We start from the raw sequence: 17,816 nt of genomic DNA on the forward strand, positions 1-17,816 counted from the left end.
GCACCATGGTCACGCCTGCATGTGGACTTCGCTGGCCCCTTTCAGGGGAAAACATTCTTCATAGTGGTGGACTCCTACACCAAATGGCTGGAAGTCGCACTGGTACCATCCACTTCTACATCCGCAGCCATCCGGGTACTACGCAGGCTGTTTGCAACGCACGGGCTCCCTGACACTCTCGTCTCAGACAACGGGACTGCATTTACGTCAGGAGAATTCCAAACCTTCACAGCGCAGAACGCCATCCGCCACATCCGTTCGGCGCCATTCCACCCTGCCACCAATGGCCAAGCAGAACGCATGGTGCGGACCACCAAGGACACCCTTCGCCGCATGACGCAAGGGGATTGGGAGTACCGCCTTGCCACATTCCTTCTAGCACAGCACAGCACCCCCAGCTCAACGACTGGCCGGAGCCCCGCTGAACTACTAATGGGTCGGCGCCTTGCAATCAGATTGGACCGCCTTCACCCCGATAGAGCTCAGGATGAGGTAGGGGTGGGGGAAGGCAGGAACCCCCGGACCTTCGAGGCCCAGGACCCAGTGTACGCAAAGAATTTTGGGGCAGGCCCTGCATGGGTACCCGCCACAGTCACCAGGGTCACTGGCCCCGTGTCGTACGAGGTGCTAACGGATGGGGGGCAATGCTGGCGCCGCCACTGTGACCAGATACGGCGACGATTCCCGGGAGAAAACCAGGAGGAGGAGGACAGGTCAGAGGAGTCCCAGGGGAACAGTGGGGCAGTGAGGCCCATAGAGCAGCAGGGGCCAGCAGGAGAGGCAGAACCAGTAAATACAGAGAGGTCCCGGGAGGCCGAAAGGACACCGGAACCAGAACCACGACTGAGCGAGCCGGTTGCGCCAGACCAAACAGCCCCATCACAGCCAGCATCCTTGGAACACGAGCCAGAACCAGAACCCCGGACCAGGGAACACCCCAGGCCGCAACGCACACGTAGGCCGCCAGCGTACCTTGAGGACTATGAATGCGACCTCCCGGGCAGGACTGGAACTTAGAGGGGAGGGGTGTTATGTACTGAGTCGAATAGGATCCAAACTGCAGCAGTCTGATTGGTCCTAGAACAATAGGATCCAAAAGGCAGCAGTCTGATTGGTCCTAGAACAATAGGATTCAGAATGCAGCAGTCTGATTGGTCCTAGAACAATGCAGCAGTATGATTGGTTGGCAGGAACCACCCAATCATGCTCCAGATTGAAGTGAATCCACAACCTGATTGGTTTACAGTACAATTCCGGAATTAGCCAATCATGTGCAGCCCATTGTGTAAATAATGTATATAAGGCAGATACTTTGAGGGGACTTTCATTCATTCCTCCTCACCACTATGAGCTGAATAAAGAGCATGAAATCACTTTGCGACTCCGAGTATATTTCATCTGTGCTCTCACGTTTGAAAGGTACTATCTCATCACTTCAGGGTAGGAGACCTAGAATCATAGAATCATAGAGTTGGAAGAGACCACAAGGGCCATCGAGTCCAACCCCCTGCCAAGCAGGAAACCTGTTGAAAGAGGACAGGATTCCTGCCCTTTTAAATAGTCTGAGTAGAAAAGGTACCTTGTTATGCAAGTTACACTTGCTGAAATCCTCTCTTCTGCACAAGTATTATTCTTGCTCATCTTCACAGAATAGTAACAGATCCTAGTTGTCACAAGCTATGTCCCTAAGTATAAGCATTTTTGTTACATTTTTGCCTTATGTATAAAGAGGTTTTGCTACATTTTTGGCTGTTGTGATCAAGGATATTATTAGCTCATTGCTATATTTGTTTTGTTTATTTATTAAATTATTTATTTGTTTTGTTTATTTATTAAATTCCCATACTTCCCTTCAGCCGAGGATCATAAGGCGGTTTACAATATATTTTGACTGCCAACGCAAAAGAAAAGTTCTGATATGGAAACTTATCATTAATACAAATTTGTCTGGAGTCCCTTTTGCTATATGTGAGGCTTGTGTCTTTTTACCCTTGTAATTCCCTACTATACGACTAGATGGGAACTACTGCTTCAATTGCTATTTATTTAATCTATTATTTTCATTATGCCTTTGTATATTCACTCTCAGAGTTGGCAGCCTTGTTCAGCAAATAATCTTTTCTGTCTTTCATATCTTGTTTGCCAGTTGTGTTTACTCATCCATTTTTCTCTTTAGTTGTCAAGCAGCAACCACCCAAACTGCATCCTCTGTACCAAAAGCCATCTAAGGAAGCCCAGCAGATGGTCTAGCTGCTGTGAAACAAAGAGTTGCTTTCATTCTTAAATTTGTTTCCTCAGCTCTTTTCATTTGGTAACTCTGTAATAGAACATTTGACCTTTGCAAAGATCAAAATGTAAATAATGTTCTTTTCATGTTGTTCTTTAGCAACCATTTTAAAAGTCAAATAACATTAAAGTCCTTTTTTACTTTTAAAACGTTATTGCTGCCAAGATCTCTCTCCCCCTCTGCCTTGGAGTCCTTCTGTGATTTATCACAATATGCATTAGACCTGAACAGGCTTGTCAGCATCAGGTGATCAGAACTATAAAGCCCAACCCTCTGTGGTTTAACTTGGAAATAAGTCCCAGTGAAATCAATTAATTTAGGCTGTAGCCTTGCAGCAGAAGGCCCACTGGGTTCAGTGATGCTTATATCTAGATATGTATAGGATTGCAACCTTTTTCAAGGGAAAAGGGGGCAATCCTATACATTCTTACCTTAAGCCTTCTTGAACTCAATGGGTCTTTCTGCTAGGTAAACAGGAATAGGACTGCACTGATGGAAGCAATAATATGCTTTTACTTTGTCTTAAACTCAGAAGAAAACAGGTTCAGATTCAAGACCCATCAGTAAAAACATGCATAGGATTGGACTAATTTACAAAAACAAACTTTGAAAAGGTTGTGGTTAAACTTACATAATGATAAAGTATGCACAGTATGCCACATTCAAAAACCCCAAATGATTTAATACATCTAGATTTTACTCTACAGTAAGTTGAAAACTTGCCATTGCATGAAATGTGAAAAGCCATTTCTTAGAACTTTATATTGTTTCCAAGAATATACTTATTACTGAAATACCAATAAGCATTTCTCAAACTATCTTATGGCTTCATTTTTGTGTTTTTTGTATAATTATGGTATTGGTTTTCACTTTGAAACATCTGCCTATTATGAAAATTGAACTAATGCTCAGAAAAAGTGTTGCCGATTTTAATTGAGCAACCACCCTGCTGTGAAAAACCTCACCTGATTTCTTCAGATCATGTTGCTGTGAAAGGAATGGGAGCAGAGCAGCTTTTTGGAGCTCATTTTGCAAATCTAGCTCAGATAGCTAGATAAAGGTCTTGTGCTTAAATTCTGCTTGTGGTTTCCCAGCAGCTTCTGGTTGGCCACTGTGAGAACAGGATGCTGGACTAGATGGGCCATTGGCCTCATTCAGCAGGCTCTTATGGAACTACATGCACAAAATACGTTTTTAGCATGGAAGCATGCCTGGATCATGATCAATAATTCTATTTTTCTTCCCAAGATATAGAATTATGAGGCCCATCAATATTTCAGTTATGCTTCTACAGTGGAGTATGCATAGCTCAGTTCCTTGTAGCAGTTCTCTGAAACACATCAATGCACTTCAAATAAATGAAAATGGTAAGCAGAAATGTTTGTAGGATCCAAGCCAAGGTGTAGTGCAAATAGCAGAAGAGCATGAGCCATGAAAAAAAACATTTTTACAAAGACTGCAGTAAAGTCAGTGTTTTTCTTATCTGCCTTGGGAATTTAAAACAAGCTGCATTGGATCAGATTAAAGGGCTATCTAGTTCAGCATCCTGTTCTCAGATGCCTATGGGATGCACACAAGCATGGCATGAGTGCAACAGCCCTCTCCCCACTCTCATGTTGCCCAGCAAATATAATTGTAGATAAAATGTTAAGTATAGAAAATTTAATCATCCTAGCTTATCTGGCTACAGTTCTGAATTTTTGTATACCATCATCCACTAAAGAATGACATTTTAAAACACTGGAGAAGGCACCTGGGAGACTGTTTGGATGATGATTAAAATGTATCTGCCATGGATAAGAAACAGCTATGTGCATAAGATGATAGCTGTAGATGTATGAAGTCTGTGGTACTACTTAACTTCTGCTTTACAATACAGGAAATGACTTTGGTACAATATACCCAGCCAAGTTATTGTATTTCATAATATTTTTCAGAGTGAATGTTAGTTTTGGGAGTCCTGTTGACATCGTTCACATTTATTTACAGTTTGCCAACCTGCCGAATAATGCATTGGCTGCAACCGCTTTGTGTTAATTCAATTCAACATTATGTACAGCAAACATTTTCTTTGGCAGCGCCATCTTAGTCACCTCTGCTCCAAGACCATCTGCTTTGGAAGCAGAAATATGATCCTGCCTTGACAACAGCGAGACAGCTTCTGGCAATGAAACATCCTTCCTCTGCAATTGTTTTGACAGATTCCTGACTTCAGACAGTACATAATGCATGATGCCTACATTATTAGAGATTTCACTGGTGTAAAGACATTTCTGAAAACAGTGTATTTGATTTTTGTCTATGTCCATGGAACATTGGTTCCATGTAGGCAATGGTAAAATGTCTACAACAGTCCTGTAGAACTTGAGACCCCTCAAGGCAACCAGACCCCACTAGTGGGGAATACTAGTGATTGACAATTCCTCTGCATTTGTAGTCCCAGACCTGCAACAGAAATAGTGTTACAGTACTGAGCCTTCGGTAAGTCACCATTCATAGCTCATAGATGATATACGATTTCATAGAGTCAAATAATTGTAGAGTTGGAAGCAGTGGTGTAGCATGGCAGGGTGGGCTCACAGGGGCAGTTGCCCTGGGCTCAAAATTGTTAGGGATACAAAATTTTAACACCTGATGCTTCAATACAACTGTGCGCTTCCATTGATGGGCTCTGTTGAAAACGGCTTCTCCATGAGAACCAGGAAGTGACCTCTCCTGACAACGGAATGACTCTTCTTTTCATCTCTGCAGCTGCAATCTCCTGGGTGATCAAATACCATTAGACAGTTGAATGCACATGCATATTCTGTCAGTTTTATTGTCTTACTCTTTTTGTGAAACACTTTACAATCAAGCAGTATATAAAAGTGGTGAAATAATAATATATATAATGCAAACATTATTCAATTTTTACTTACATTTCAAGCCTATTCCACCCCAAATCTTCAGGATGGGCTAAAACATATAGAAATATATACATTAAGCTATTAAAAAGATGAAAAAATAGGCAATACAATATATCCACAATCTTTTTAGCAGTGGTCCATCAGTCGTGGAATCCTGTTACTTGGGAGGTGTTCATAGTCTTCTCATTGTTCTTTCTTCAACCTTAAGAACATTATTTTCCTGCCATGTATTGTAATTAAGATTGTACTGGTTCAATATATTCGTTCCTACTGTTTGTAACTGTTGACTTGTTTTTAACAGTTTTGACTAGATTAAAGTTTTGAGAGAGTTCCTTTTAAAAGGTAGTTTTGTGTGTGTGTGTGTGTGTGTGTAAATAAAAGGTCACCTTGTAAGAGTAATCCCCTTGGGATTCATGCTATCTTCAGGCAAGGGCTAGAGATAAGGGGGGGGGGGAGGTTGCAGAGAATTCAGAGTAAGGTGAGAACCACTTGTCTGCTGGCTTCTGTATATACATAAAAGCTAATGGCCTGAAGGGACCACCATCTAAATTTGCAGCCTTGGATTATCATTCTCAGCCAAAGTGAATATAGAGCTGGTGGAAGAAGTGGGGTTATAAAATGGAAAGCAGATAAGTATGAAATAACCCCCCACACCGTGTCAGCTATTTCCCAGGACTGTCTGAATGCTGCTCGAGCCCCCCCCCCCCCCCCCGGCTGAGATTAAGCATTGAATGGTTATATAAATCAAAACTAACATTTCCCAATAGTGGCCACTCAAAGATAGCCCAGGAGCAAGATATTCTGAGCTGCCTTTACAAACGGAAAGGGGGCCAGAGTGTCCTCTCTGGAATGGGCATTTGTAGGAGGGGTTCAAAAAGATTTTGTGCCTTCAAACAGTTATATTCTATGTGTTTCACCATGGCTGCCTAGGTACTAGGTGTACCAGGCAGTTTACATAAAGAGATTGGCACAGTGCCCTTCCTGAAACCTTGTATGGCTGTTGATTCTGGAGACATTTTCAGCTGAATATCATGAGTGCCAGCTAGATGTGTAACTTGGGTGACTGACACCAAATGATCAGGATTGTTTGCGTAAGTGGGATAATGGCACTGTGTCCAGTCTCAAACTGACACACAGAGTTGAGTTTAGGAGAGGATTTCTTGCAGTATACTATGGACACCAAATAGAAGAGTTATGTCTATGCTTTGGCAGACCTTGGATGCTAAAATTGCAGGAAATCTGGGTTGCTTTACAAATGGGGTGTGTATCAACAGAATCAAGTTTTAAGCATGGGCAGTTTGGGGGAAGAATTATTTTGCAGACAGAGAAATATAGGCACTTTTTATGCACTGTTTATGTTCTTTAGGAATACTGTCGTTGAACTTCATAAAAACCTAAAAAATCTATGTATTTCAACTTTTAACACTGCTGTTAAATAGTACATAGGCTGTATTTTACAGCTACAGCATGAGAGAAGATGAGTTGTGCTACTAAAATGTTTGTAATTTGTATTTTATACCCATAGGGGTGGAACTGCAAAATTTGTTGCTAGGTAGATATTGAGGGTGTTTTCGTTTTTAACATTGTCTCATTTTTGTCTTTGTGAGACGGTAGTGTAGCTGAGCTCCCTGGTAGGGTCAATTTACCTGCAGAAGTGAAAATAACATCTTGTTCAAATTGGGAATATCATTAAGAGCATTAAGATAATGGTCTTTTGAGTCCCCATCTTTAGAACATGTTGGTTTATGTGCCTAGGGAAGGGAAGTAGCTGGGTGGAACAAGGAGCTATAATCTCTGTGAGTATGGGCAGATATGGTCTGGGGAGAAACTATTCAGATCTTGTAAAAAGGGGTTGACCTTAGTAATCTTCTAGCTACTGGAGTTTACCTTAGTAATATGGCGCCCTGTGCAAGGCCAAAATGTAACACCTGCCCCCTGCCAATGCATATAAGGGACCTGCAGGTCTTTGGGAAGGAGTCGTGAGGCTCTGGCAGGTCATAGAGCCCTGACACCTCCTTCCCAAAGTTGGTCAAGTGCTAACAAGGCTTTGGGAAGAAGGGAAGGCGCCCCTTTGTGGAGTAACCAGTCACGCTGCCCTAAATCTGCCTCTGCTAGCTATTATAAAGCCATTATCTAGTGTCAGCTGATCCCCAGCTCACAGATATGGAGTAGCCATGTTAGTTACTCGTTCTCTGACAGTGTTATTGATAAATACCGGGTTAGTCCTGAAGAAAACATCAATAAAGGACCAGCCTGGTATGACTTGCAGAGACCTGGGTGATTTACCTTTGACCCAGCTTTGCACCCAAGGGTACTCAATCCAGCATCAGCACAGATTGGAGAGAGGGTGAGTGTCACCATCATTCATATATCTTTCACTGTCCTCATCAGGTTACCCTTTGTAACAGCATTTGAGGGCTTGTTCTTGGTGCCGATCCTGAAAAACAGACTAATGCAAAAGATGGCAGCCACAGTGCTATTGAGGAGCAGTCTGAACACACAATTCCCATTCCAAAATGATTACACTGGTTAACAATTATTTTTCTAGGCCCAATTCAAGGAGCTTACATTTCTGCTTAAAGTCATGAATGGCCAGGGACCCCCAAACCTTAAAAAAAAAACCCTCCTCACATACCAACTTGTCTAAGTCTCAACCTGAATGGATAAGGCCCACCTGGTGGTTCTTGTGCAGGGGGATTGCACAGCGCTGTGAAATGCATAGCACTAATTTCCTACAAGGGAAAGCGCAGAATCCATAAAATGGGAGGATAACATATGGAACGTGTAAGGTGCATGTATCATTACAATTAGATGGAAATTATTTTTATGGCGAATGACCCCTAGACTTGTTGCATAGCCCTACCCATTCTTGAATCCTGATAATTTATTGGGCTTTAGATTAGACCTGAAGATGGAATGAAATGGTGAAAATGACCTTTTACCGGCTGTGTCTAAAATGCTGTTTTAATGGGGGCCTAATCTAAAATCCATTTTAATCAATTGTTTTTCATAGTAAGAACTTCTATTTGTTCCACTGCCAACACTTTAAGAGACAAAAATATTAAGCTAATAAAAGTTGCATGTTAAAAAAGAAAGGTGAAACAGAGAAGCATCCAATGTGAAGGTTTGAGACGAAAAGTGTTACATCCCTGACATTTGAACTGCAATTCTGTACTCATTTACCCTGGATCCAGTGGCGTAGCGTGGGGGGTGCAGGGGGGCCCGGCTGCACCGGGCGCAACATCTGGGGGGGGCGCGCTCGCACTCGCAGCTCTCTGCCCCTACCTGGCTCACTCACTCTCACTGCTGTGCGAATCCGATCCGAGCCGGCGGGTCGCCGCCCACTGTGGAGGGGGGGTGCCAGGCGTGCGGCTTAGGGGGCGCAAATTACTTGCCTTGCCCCGGGTGCTGACAACCCACGCTACACCACTGCCTGGATCTATGCCCCACTGAACTCAGTGGGATGAACTGCACATGCCTATCCATTTCTACTCAGCACGGCCAGCCCAAATCTTTTTGGCATCTGAGATGAACCACAGAATGGTGCCCACCACCCACCAGACCAGGAAAGAAGGGTGAAATATACTCAGAGTCGCAAAGTGATTTCATGCTCTTTATTCAGCTCATAGTGGTGAGGAGGAATGAATGAATGTCCCCTCAAAGTATCTGCTTTATATACATTATTTACACAATGGGCTGCACATGATTGGCTAATTCCAGGATTCTACTGTAGGCCAATCAGGTTGTGGATTCACTTCTATCTGGAGCATGATTGGGTGGTTCCTGCTAACCAATCATACTGCTGCATTGTTCTAGGACCAATCAGACTGCTGCATTCTGAATCCTATTGTTCTAGGACCAATCAGACTGCTGCCTTTTGGAGCCTATTGTTCTAGGACCAATCAGACTGCTGCAGTTTGGATCCTATTCAACTCAGTACATAACAAAGGGGTTCGAGTGAAGATCTACATCAGGAACCAAGGTGGAAAATCTTATCAACCCCACCAGTCAGTTGAAAGGGGAATCAAAGGCTGTCATGGGGCAGGGAGGGAGAAGGGTCCCACTCTGAACCTTGCCAGGTGGGTGCAGATAGACCAGGAGACCCCAGAGGGCAGCCCCTGCCATTCCCTCCCGGGTCTGCTGTTCCCGTGGAACCTGCGGTCGCCTCACTTTGCCTCCTGCTGGCCCCCAGAAGCAAGTCCTACGGAAATCAGCGGGGCTTACTCCCCAGTAAGCAGGGCGAGAACTGCAGCTTTACTGCCGAGATGGTCCGAGTTCGTGCGCTGCTCGGCCTCCCGCCGCCCTCCACCTCCGACCGTTAGGATCCAATTGTGCGGGGGGGGGGCGGGGGCGGATTTTCTAATTCGTCGGTGCTTTCGGCGCCTACTGCCACGTGACTTCATGCGGCGGCGGGGCAAAACTTCGTTCGCCACACCGGACCCTCCTGAAAGTCGTTATTTCTCAGAGCGTGGAAGCGCGCGCGAACGGACCGTTGCAGCCGTTGAGCTCTGGGAGGCGACCGCGAGTTCCCTCCGAGGGAGCGCAGCGAGCGAGGGAGAAAGAGATACTTTTACCTTTCCCTCTCTCTCTCCCTCCTCCCCCCTTTTACCCACCATGCTCCGAGTCCGGACTCTCAGCCTCTGCCGTCGCCGCCGTTTGGGCTCCGCGGGCCGCCGCCGCCTCGCTCCGCGTGCCTTTCTTTCGACGAAGATGAGCGAGGCAAAGCCCGGAGGGAAGAGAAGCTGACGGCCTCCTCCCCGCTTTTCCCGCGCGACCACCATGAGGGAAGAGAAAGAAGCCTCTCCCTCCTGCTCCCCCCTCGCTCCTCACAGGCATAACAACAAACTTGCCAGCCCGCCGCCTCCTGCCCCGGCCGGCGCGGAGCCCAGCCTGAGGAACGGCTACGTGAAGGGCCACGCCACCCCGCTGCCGCAGAGCCCGCCGCTCGGCTCTGTCTCGCTGCTCCGGGCCGCTTGCCCGCGGGGCTCCCTCTCCGTGGGGCTGGGCGCCCTGGCTGCCGCTTCGGCGGCGCTGCTGCTCTCGTTCTGGCTCGCCTGGAGCGAGGGCGAGAGGAGGGCGGCGGCGGCGGCGGCGGCTCCGGGGGCGCTGCTGTTGCCGCTGGCGGGACTGGGCCAGTGCCTGAGCCCGCTCTTCACCCTCGCCTGCGCTTTCTTCTTCCTCACCTGCTACCTGGCCCGGGACGAGCCCGGCGGCCCCCGGTGGCTCCTGGCGCTGCCGCTGTGCTGCCAGGCGGGGGACTTGGCGGCGCTGCTCTTCCCCCGCCGAGAGGAGGCGGCTGAGCAGGGCGCCCCCGACCCCCCGACGGCCCAACTGCAGGTGCTGGCGGGCCGGCTGCTGGCCACGCTGAGCACCGTGGCCGGGCTGACCCTCGCGCAGCGCAGCCTCGGGCACGGCAGGAGACTCCTGCTGCTGGCCTTCTCTGCCCTCGTGTGGCTGCTGTCGCTCTCCAGCCTGGGCTCTCTGGCCCCGGCCCTTAGGCCCCTGCTGTCCGGCGCCGTCGGAGTGGCGGGGTGCCTGCTGGCGCTGCTGGGCGGACCGCGCTGCGCCTTCGCCTCCTGCTGCTGCTGCTGCTGTTGCTCGCCCGGGCGGGAGCCCCAGCCGCACCACCAGCCCCAGCCGCCGCCGCCGCCGCACGACCACCGCCAGTCTCCTTACCCCAAGTCGCCGAGCGGCGCAGCAGAGGAGAAAGTGCCCGTGATCCGACCCCGGAGGAGATCCAGCTGCGTGTCTTTGGGGGAGACGTCTACCAGTTACTATGGGAGCTGCAAAACCTTCAGGAGACCCTCGTTGCCTTGCATTTCCAGAGAGCAGGTAAGCCTTCCTCCGACAGGGAGGTGAAGGGTAACTTTTCTCTAACAGAAAACTTTGGCCTCAGCCAGGGACGCTGGAGAAAGAAGATCGCAGTTTGCTTGCTAGGCGCTCAGGCCACTATTTTGATGCTTTAGGTTTATCTTAAATCCGGGGTGAAACTGAACATTCCGATTTGGTCTGTACTTAGAACTCCAGTCTCCTGGTATAAACTTTCAGAGAGGGAGCTGCTAAAGGAAAAACAACAAGAGTCCTGTAGGCCCTGATATAATTGACTTTTGAGGTGCTACATGACTATTTGTTGTGCTTCCTGATATTCTACCCCTTTTGAAAACTTGCATGCTCCATGCTCAGTTACATAGGAACATAAAAATGAAACCTTGTTAGGACTTTGTAACAGGACAGCAAAAATTGTGAAGTGATGTATTTTGGGTCAGTAACTTCTACAGCAAGAAAGACTTTTCAGTTGCAAAGTTAGTATGAATTTCCAGACTGAATTTCCACGCAACCATGGAGCTTTTGGAATTAGCCAGGTAGTGCCATGGAGAAGGATGGGGGAAAGTGTGAACATGCAAACAGAATTCTTTTGCCAATGAAGAGGATGTTTGTTCAGAGTTTTTCGTGCAGCATTGCTTATCGTTTGATCCATTGAAATCCAGCAAACTGGGCAAGCTTCACTTACTAAAAAAACAAAGGAGCATTTTAACAGAATTTGAGAGGCAACCTGTTATGCTTTGATAACATAGAGGACTAATAACGGTTTCATATGGTGCCAAGAAACAAGGCTGAGGAAAGAATACTGCGAATCCTGTATCAACATTAGAGAATAGGGTTTCAATATGTTAAGCTAGTAGCATTTGTTGTATGAAAAGCTGAAATTCAGCTCATAAGTGAGACAAAGCATTTACTGGCTGTACTGTCATAGGAAACAACTGGCATATGTAGTGTGTATGTGTGATTGAATCAAGCCATCTTTGTCAGCAGGAATTGTGCTTGAAGGGATTTTTAGTGGGCACATTTTTTTCTATTCTTCTGTAATTTACCTTGTGCATAATACATTATCTTGCATCAGCAAAGTGAATACCCCAAATAGAAATAGTCAGATGCTGGAAAAACTTTAGAGTTGACAGCTAGTATGGGATTTCCTCCTAACTGGAAAAATTGACTATCACACAAAAATTGGCCAGTAACAAATTAAGAAAGCATCTGAGGAGTTTCTATTGAACTGGCTCCACCTTATGTTGCATCAAGAAACTTATTATCAATGTGTATCCTAAGGCTGCAATTCTATGCACAAATACAGTAGTGGGAGTAAGCACTATTGAAATCAGTAGGACTGGTTTCTGAGCAAACATATACAATATATGGTTGGGCTGTCTAGTTCTCAGACACCAAGCTTTTCTATACTGAGGTTTTGTGTGAAGTGAAAAAGCATATGGATATGCTGGAACTTAGAAACGTACTGTATGGCTGCTTAGTTTGTTTTATTGTAATGTGATTGTATTTTTTGATTAAAATCTTAAGCTCTGTGTGTCTCCAGCAAGCTGTTCTTGAACACAGTCTAAGATTTACTGCTTAGTTTTCTAAAACTTTTTGTTCATATTTACTATGATAAAGGAAATTTACATTGCATTTTTATTTTAAATAAAGTAGAAATTAACTGAAAGTATCATCTTTGTTATAGAGCATAGGATTATTAGTAGGCCTTCAGAAATAGTTTTGTAGTCAGATGTTTGAAGTAGCCTACTAATAAATATAGTAAATAATGTAATGTATACAGTATAAATAACAGTAAATGCCCTTTGTATATAGGGCTTTTTAGCGTAAAACATTGCAAATAGAGGAACATGAATATTTTAATTTCCACACCTTTTTCTTTAGCTTTTTTCTTTAAACATTAAAAAGCCAATTCATATTGCTCAAAAGGAATTAATAGGTGTTGTATATCAGTTAGTAACTCTTAATGTAGCCCATTACCTTAGTATTCAGCTCATGGCCTTATTATGCCAGAAGTTTGTACTAAACTAATTTTATGTAGTTTTTTAAAGTACACTCCCTTCTTTCTGCAGGGAGATTCAAGCAAGTTTAAAATATCCATTTAATAATACAGTATATTATATTATATACATATGATCGATCTTAATGGTGCAAATATCTCTTCCTAGCTTTCTAGCCGAGACCATATAACACCGGTCCTGAGAGACCTGCATTGGCTCCGAGTATGTTTCTGAGCATAATTTAAAGTGTTGGTGCTGACCTTTAAAGCCCTAAATGGCCTCGGTCCTGTATACCACTCCCATCATTCAGCCCGGACACTGAGGTCCAGCCCTGAGGGCCTTCTGTTTGTTCCCTCACTGAAAGAAGTGAGGTTACAGGGAATCAGGCATAGGGCCTTCTCAGTAGTGGTGCCTGCCCTGTGGAATGCCTTCTCATCAGATGTCAAAGGAAATAAGCAACTATCTTACTTTTAAAAGAAATCTGAAGGCAGCCCTGTTTAGGGAAGTTTTTAATGTTTAATGCTGTATTGTGTTTTTAATATTTGGTTTTAAGCCACCTAGAGCAGCTGGGGAAACCCAGCCAGATGGGCGGGGTATAAATAATAAATTATTATTATTATACTTTTTAAAGCAGTTCACTGTGTGCTTAATCCTGTACGTATCTGCACAGAATAAATCACATTAAGTTCATTGGGGCTTACTGTCAAATAAATGGGCAAGGAGCTGCTGTCTAAGAGTTAATTTATTTGAGCATTTAAAGAATTTGTTTCATACGTATAGCACTTGAATTTTCACTTTCAGAAAACACAAAACAAATCAAATTCTTTCATTGAGGGAGTGTGGTGGAAATGCAAGATCTAGAATTTTAGATCTAGAAACTTACTTTAAAATTTTAGATCTAGAAACTTACTTTAAAATTGCACAATTGATACATTATTATGGTGTAATTCTGTGGTGCCAGTTCCAAAGCACAGATCAAACAAGATGGAAACAAATACATATTATATACACGAATTTGGGCATGAATGTGCCCATTAAATTATTTGTAAGTTTCTTGAACACTGGAAGTTTGCACTAAAAAGTATTTGTTTGCTGTATTAGACTACAGTGGAACCTTGGTTCTCATTCGACTCCCAAAACCGTTTGAAAACCAAGGCGCAGATTCCGATTGGCTGCAGGAGCTTCCTGCACTCAAGCGGAAGCCATGTCACACGTTCGGCTTCTGAAAAACGTTTGCAAACCGGAACACTTACCGTACTTTTCCATGTATAAGACGACCCTTATTTTTTTTAACCCAAAATTAAGAAATTAGGTTGTTTAGCTTTTTGGGAGGGTGGGGGAGGTCACTTCTGTCAGTCGCTCACCCGCCTGCCTGGCACTGCTGATCGCTTGCCACAGCCACTACAAATTGCACATCTGTCCGCAGCCGCCAATTGTCTGCCCGCTTGCCACCACCAACAGCACACTCACCCACTTGTTGCAGCCGCCAATCACCTTCCCGCCTCGCCACAGCTGCCAATCACCTGCCCAGTTACCACAGCCACAGCCACCAATCACCGACCCAATCGCTGCTGCCAATATCCTGCTTGCTGCTGCCATTAATCACACATCCTCCCTCTTCATTCACTATCCATGTATAAGATGACACCCAATTTTTGTCTATTTTTTTTTTAGCAAAAAGCATCGTCTTATACATGGAAAAATACAGTACTTCCGGGTTTGCGGCATTCAGAAGCTGATTTGTTCAACAACTAAGCCGTTCTGGAACCAAGGTACCACTGTAGATACATGATGTACTGTGGTAAGAGCAACCGTGTACATTTCCCTGATACAGAAATGGTGTAATGTTTGGAAAGGAACCTGTATGGAAGAGGTGTGCAAGTTTCAGATGAGGAAATTACTTGTTTATCTCCCCAGTGCAAGTTCCTTTTTTAATGTCACACTAATCGTGGCAAAACAGGAAGCACATCTCATTCATGAATTGTGCTTCTTCTCTCACATCAAAAGAACATGTAGCATTTGTAATTTGCTGTAATTATTCCAGTCTCCCCTTCTTGGGGAAAGTTCTTGAGTGGGTGGTCACTGACCAGATCCAGGTGCTTCTGAAAGAGAGGAGGTTTTTTTCCTTCAATCTGGATGCCAACAGTTCGGCAGAGTCCTTTGACAAGCTGAGGTCGCAAACTAGATCATTCAACTCCTTTTGGGAAAATGGATGTGGAGCATCATCTTCAAGAACCACTTCTTCTTCTTCATGTCCTTCAACACTGGAGGCATCTTCGTCACTAATGTCAGGAAATTCTCCAAAGATAGGCACTGGAATTTCATCACAATGAGCTACAGGACAACGTGCTGATTGAAGATCAGGATTAACTTATTTTGATCCCCCAACTTTATGCTTTGCTGCACCAATTTATGGAAGATTTCGAGTTTTTATGACTTCAAACTGATCCCTTTTCGACATAATCACCCAGAACTATCGGACCTGAATACTTCTTGTCATTAAAACAATCATTTCCAATCAAAATAATTATTCGACATGGCATTTTACCCCCACCAACTTCTTCTAAAATGCTCCACACAAGCGTACATGTGAACAAAAACATAAAAAATGACATGTCTCCATAGCTCAAAAACTTGACCTGATTGAGCAAAACCAATGTGATTTTTGGATTCAGCGCATCAGAATCGTCCTAAATCAACTGAAAAAACGCAGACAACAAATTTGTTGTTGACCAGTGTTATTGTTTCCAGACGGTGATGCTTGGGGAGTGCTCTTCATCCCTGTGGAGCCTTCAGTGTGGGGCTCATCAGGGCTCATTTTTATTTCCTGTGCTGTTTAATATCTACATGAAACCTCTGAGTGGAGTTATTCCGAGTTTTGGAGTATGTTGTGAGCAATGTGCTGATGATACCTAGCTCTACTTCTCTTTTATATCTGGAGGTGTGGCAGTGGATGTGCTGGCCATTGTTTTGCCTCAGTAATGGATTGAGTGAGAGCCAACAAACTGAAGCTCAATCCAGATAAGATTGAGGCACTATTAGTGGGTGGTTCCCTAGAGCAGAGGGATGGAAGGTGGCCTGCTCTTGATGGGGTTACACTTCCTCTGAAGGAGCAGGTACATAGCTTGGAGGCACTTCTGGATTCTTCGCTTTCTCTTGAGGTGCAAGTGGCCTCGTTGGCAAGGAGTGCCTTCCATCAGCTTCAGCTTGGTGGGGCCTCACTGTGCTGATGTCTTGACAGGGATAGTCTAACTTCTGTCATCTATGCTCTGGTAACCTCTGGATTAGATTACTGCAATGTATTTCAGCTGGTGCAGAATTCAGCACCAGGTTGTTCCCTGGGGCAAGACTGTTTGAGCATATTGCACCAATCCTCGCTCAACTGCACTGGTTGCCAGTTAGTTTTGGAGCCCAGTTCAAAGCGCTAGTTTTGACCTATAAAGCCTTAAATGGCTCAGGACCACAATACCTGAAGGACCTCTTGAACTGACCTGGACCCTGAGGCCCTTCTTCGTGTGTCTCCTTGCAGTGCCTCCCTGTTTGTGGAATGCTCTTCCCAGGGAGGCTCGCCTGTGATCACTTCCATGTGATTTTCAGATGAAGGGCGCTATACAAATTTAATAAGTGATAAAATACACAATATCAACATGGTACTTGCTCGTAGCAAGAACCTCTCCTGATTTCCATGAGAGATGACATAACAATAAATTGTTCCCCTTCTTCCAGTGTAACCAGGAGGGGAAAAGACTAGCAGGTCATGGGAATTTTACCCATGGGTTAATGCTGTCAAACTCCCCATGGCTGCTAAGGGGACCTAACACTTGTCAATACAGAAAAGTGGGGAAAGGGAGAGGCGTGAATTTGGAGATATTTTTGCATCCGGGCAGCACTTTTTCTTAATTTATAGGCAAGGAAGGGATTATCTGCCTTGTCAACTTCTGTACAATGGAGATGGGATCCTTTTTAGGCAGACACAGTGGTTTCTTTATAAAGGGCAGACTCTGAATATCTACATCTTATCCACAGTCTGGTTAGACATTGAGTTAAATCAATGCCACAGTATTTCTGTTAAATAAACATTCATTGTAAGGAAATCAGAGTAATACGATCTTTCAAGTATAAAAGGAAATAACCTGTTTCAAAAAAATGTTAACACCCCCCTCCCCTTGCTGGTATCTAGGATACAGAAGGGACAAGATACAAAATACTTTCTTAGTTCTAGTGGGGTTTTTTTAGTCTTTGTTCAAGCCTTTTTCATAACTTTCATACACCATCAGACTCATGCTGCCTGGGGAGGCTATCCCTGGCTGGGAACAGTTTCAGCTACAGATGTAGTTCGGGTAAGCATTAGGAAGTGAGATTATTCTATTTTTTTTTTTTTTAAATTTTTATTAATTTTACAGAATAGAAAAGAACAAAAAATAAAATACAAAAGTTTCATAAATCATATTTCTTTTACAGAATCTTTTGGACTTCCCCACATCTTCCCGAATCTGCATTATTTATAATACCAATTTCAGCATTTTGTTATCTTGTTTCATCACTTATTGTATCTTTCATTTTGTCATATTACCCTTTTCAATATATTTATAACCCAATGTTCATAATACAAAATCTTCAGCTATTTATTGTCTTATTTCATTACTTATTGTATCTTTCAATTCATTATTGTATCTTTCAATTTCATGTTACCAAAATCAAAGTTATTGTAACCATAATCTTATATATTGTGATTAGAACGTAATGCAATAAAGATTTTTCTTAATTTCACCTCTCTTTTCTTGTGCCTTAATTTTA

The 17,816-nt window shown here is 44.2% G+C and overlaps 2 protein-coding genes and 1 long non-coding RNA gene across 3 annotated transcripts in view; 1 reads left to right on the top strand and 2 right to left on the bottom strand.

The window, feature by feature from the left end:
• PSMA1 (proteasome 20S subunit alpha 1) overlaps positions 1–17,816 on the bottom strand; it is a 395,619-nt gene that overhangs the window by 16,924 nt on the left and 360,879 nt on the right. The gene's annotated exons all lie outside the window — the stretch shown is intronic.
• LOC309330885 lies at positions 1,393–8,763 on the bottom strand. The gene is made up of 4 exons (XR_014151631.1): positions 8,627–8,763; positions 7,480–8,377; positions 1,524–5,413; positions 1,393–1,449 (listed from the first exon to the last, which is right to left on the bottom strand). It is a non-coding gene; the product is annotated as an uncharacterized lncRNA (long non-coding RNA).
• PDE3B (phosphodiesterase 3B) overlaps positions 9,437–17,816 on the top strand; it is a 66,193-nt gene continuing 57,813 nt past the window's right edge. Inside the window, exon 1 of the mRNA XM_081840373.1 lies at positions 9,437–11,025. Within this exon, the coding sequence (XP_081696499.1) occupies positions 9,973–11,025 (1,053 nt within the window). The 5' untranslated portion in view covers positions 9,437–9,972. The remainder of the gene's footprint in view (positions 11,026–17,816) is intronic.

Source organism: Podarcis erhardii (assembly GCF_964252035.2).
Source record: "Podarcis erhardii genome assembly, chromosome: 1".
In the NCBI taxonomy this organism is placed as follows: domain Eukaryota; kingdom Metazoa; phylum Chordata; class Lepidosauria; order Squamata; family Lacertidae; genus Podarcis; species Podarcis erhardii.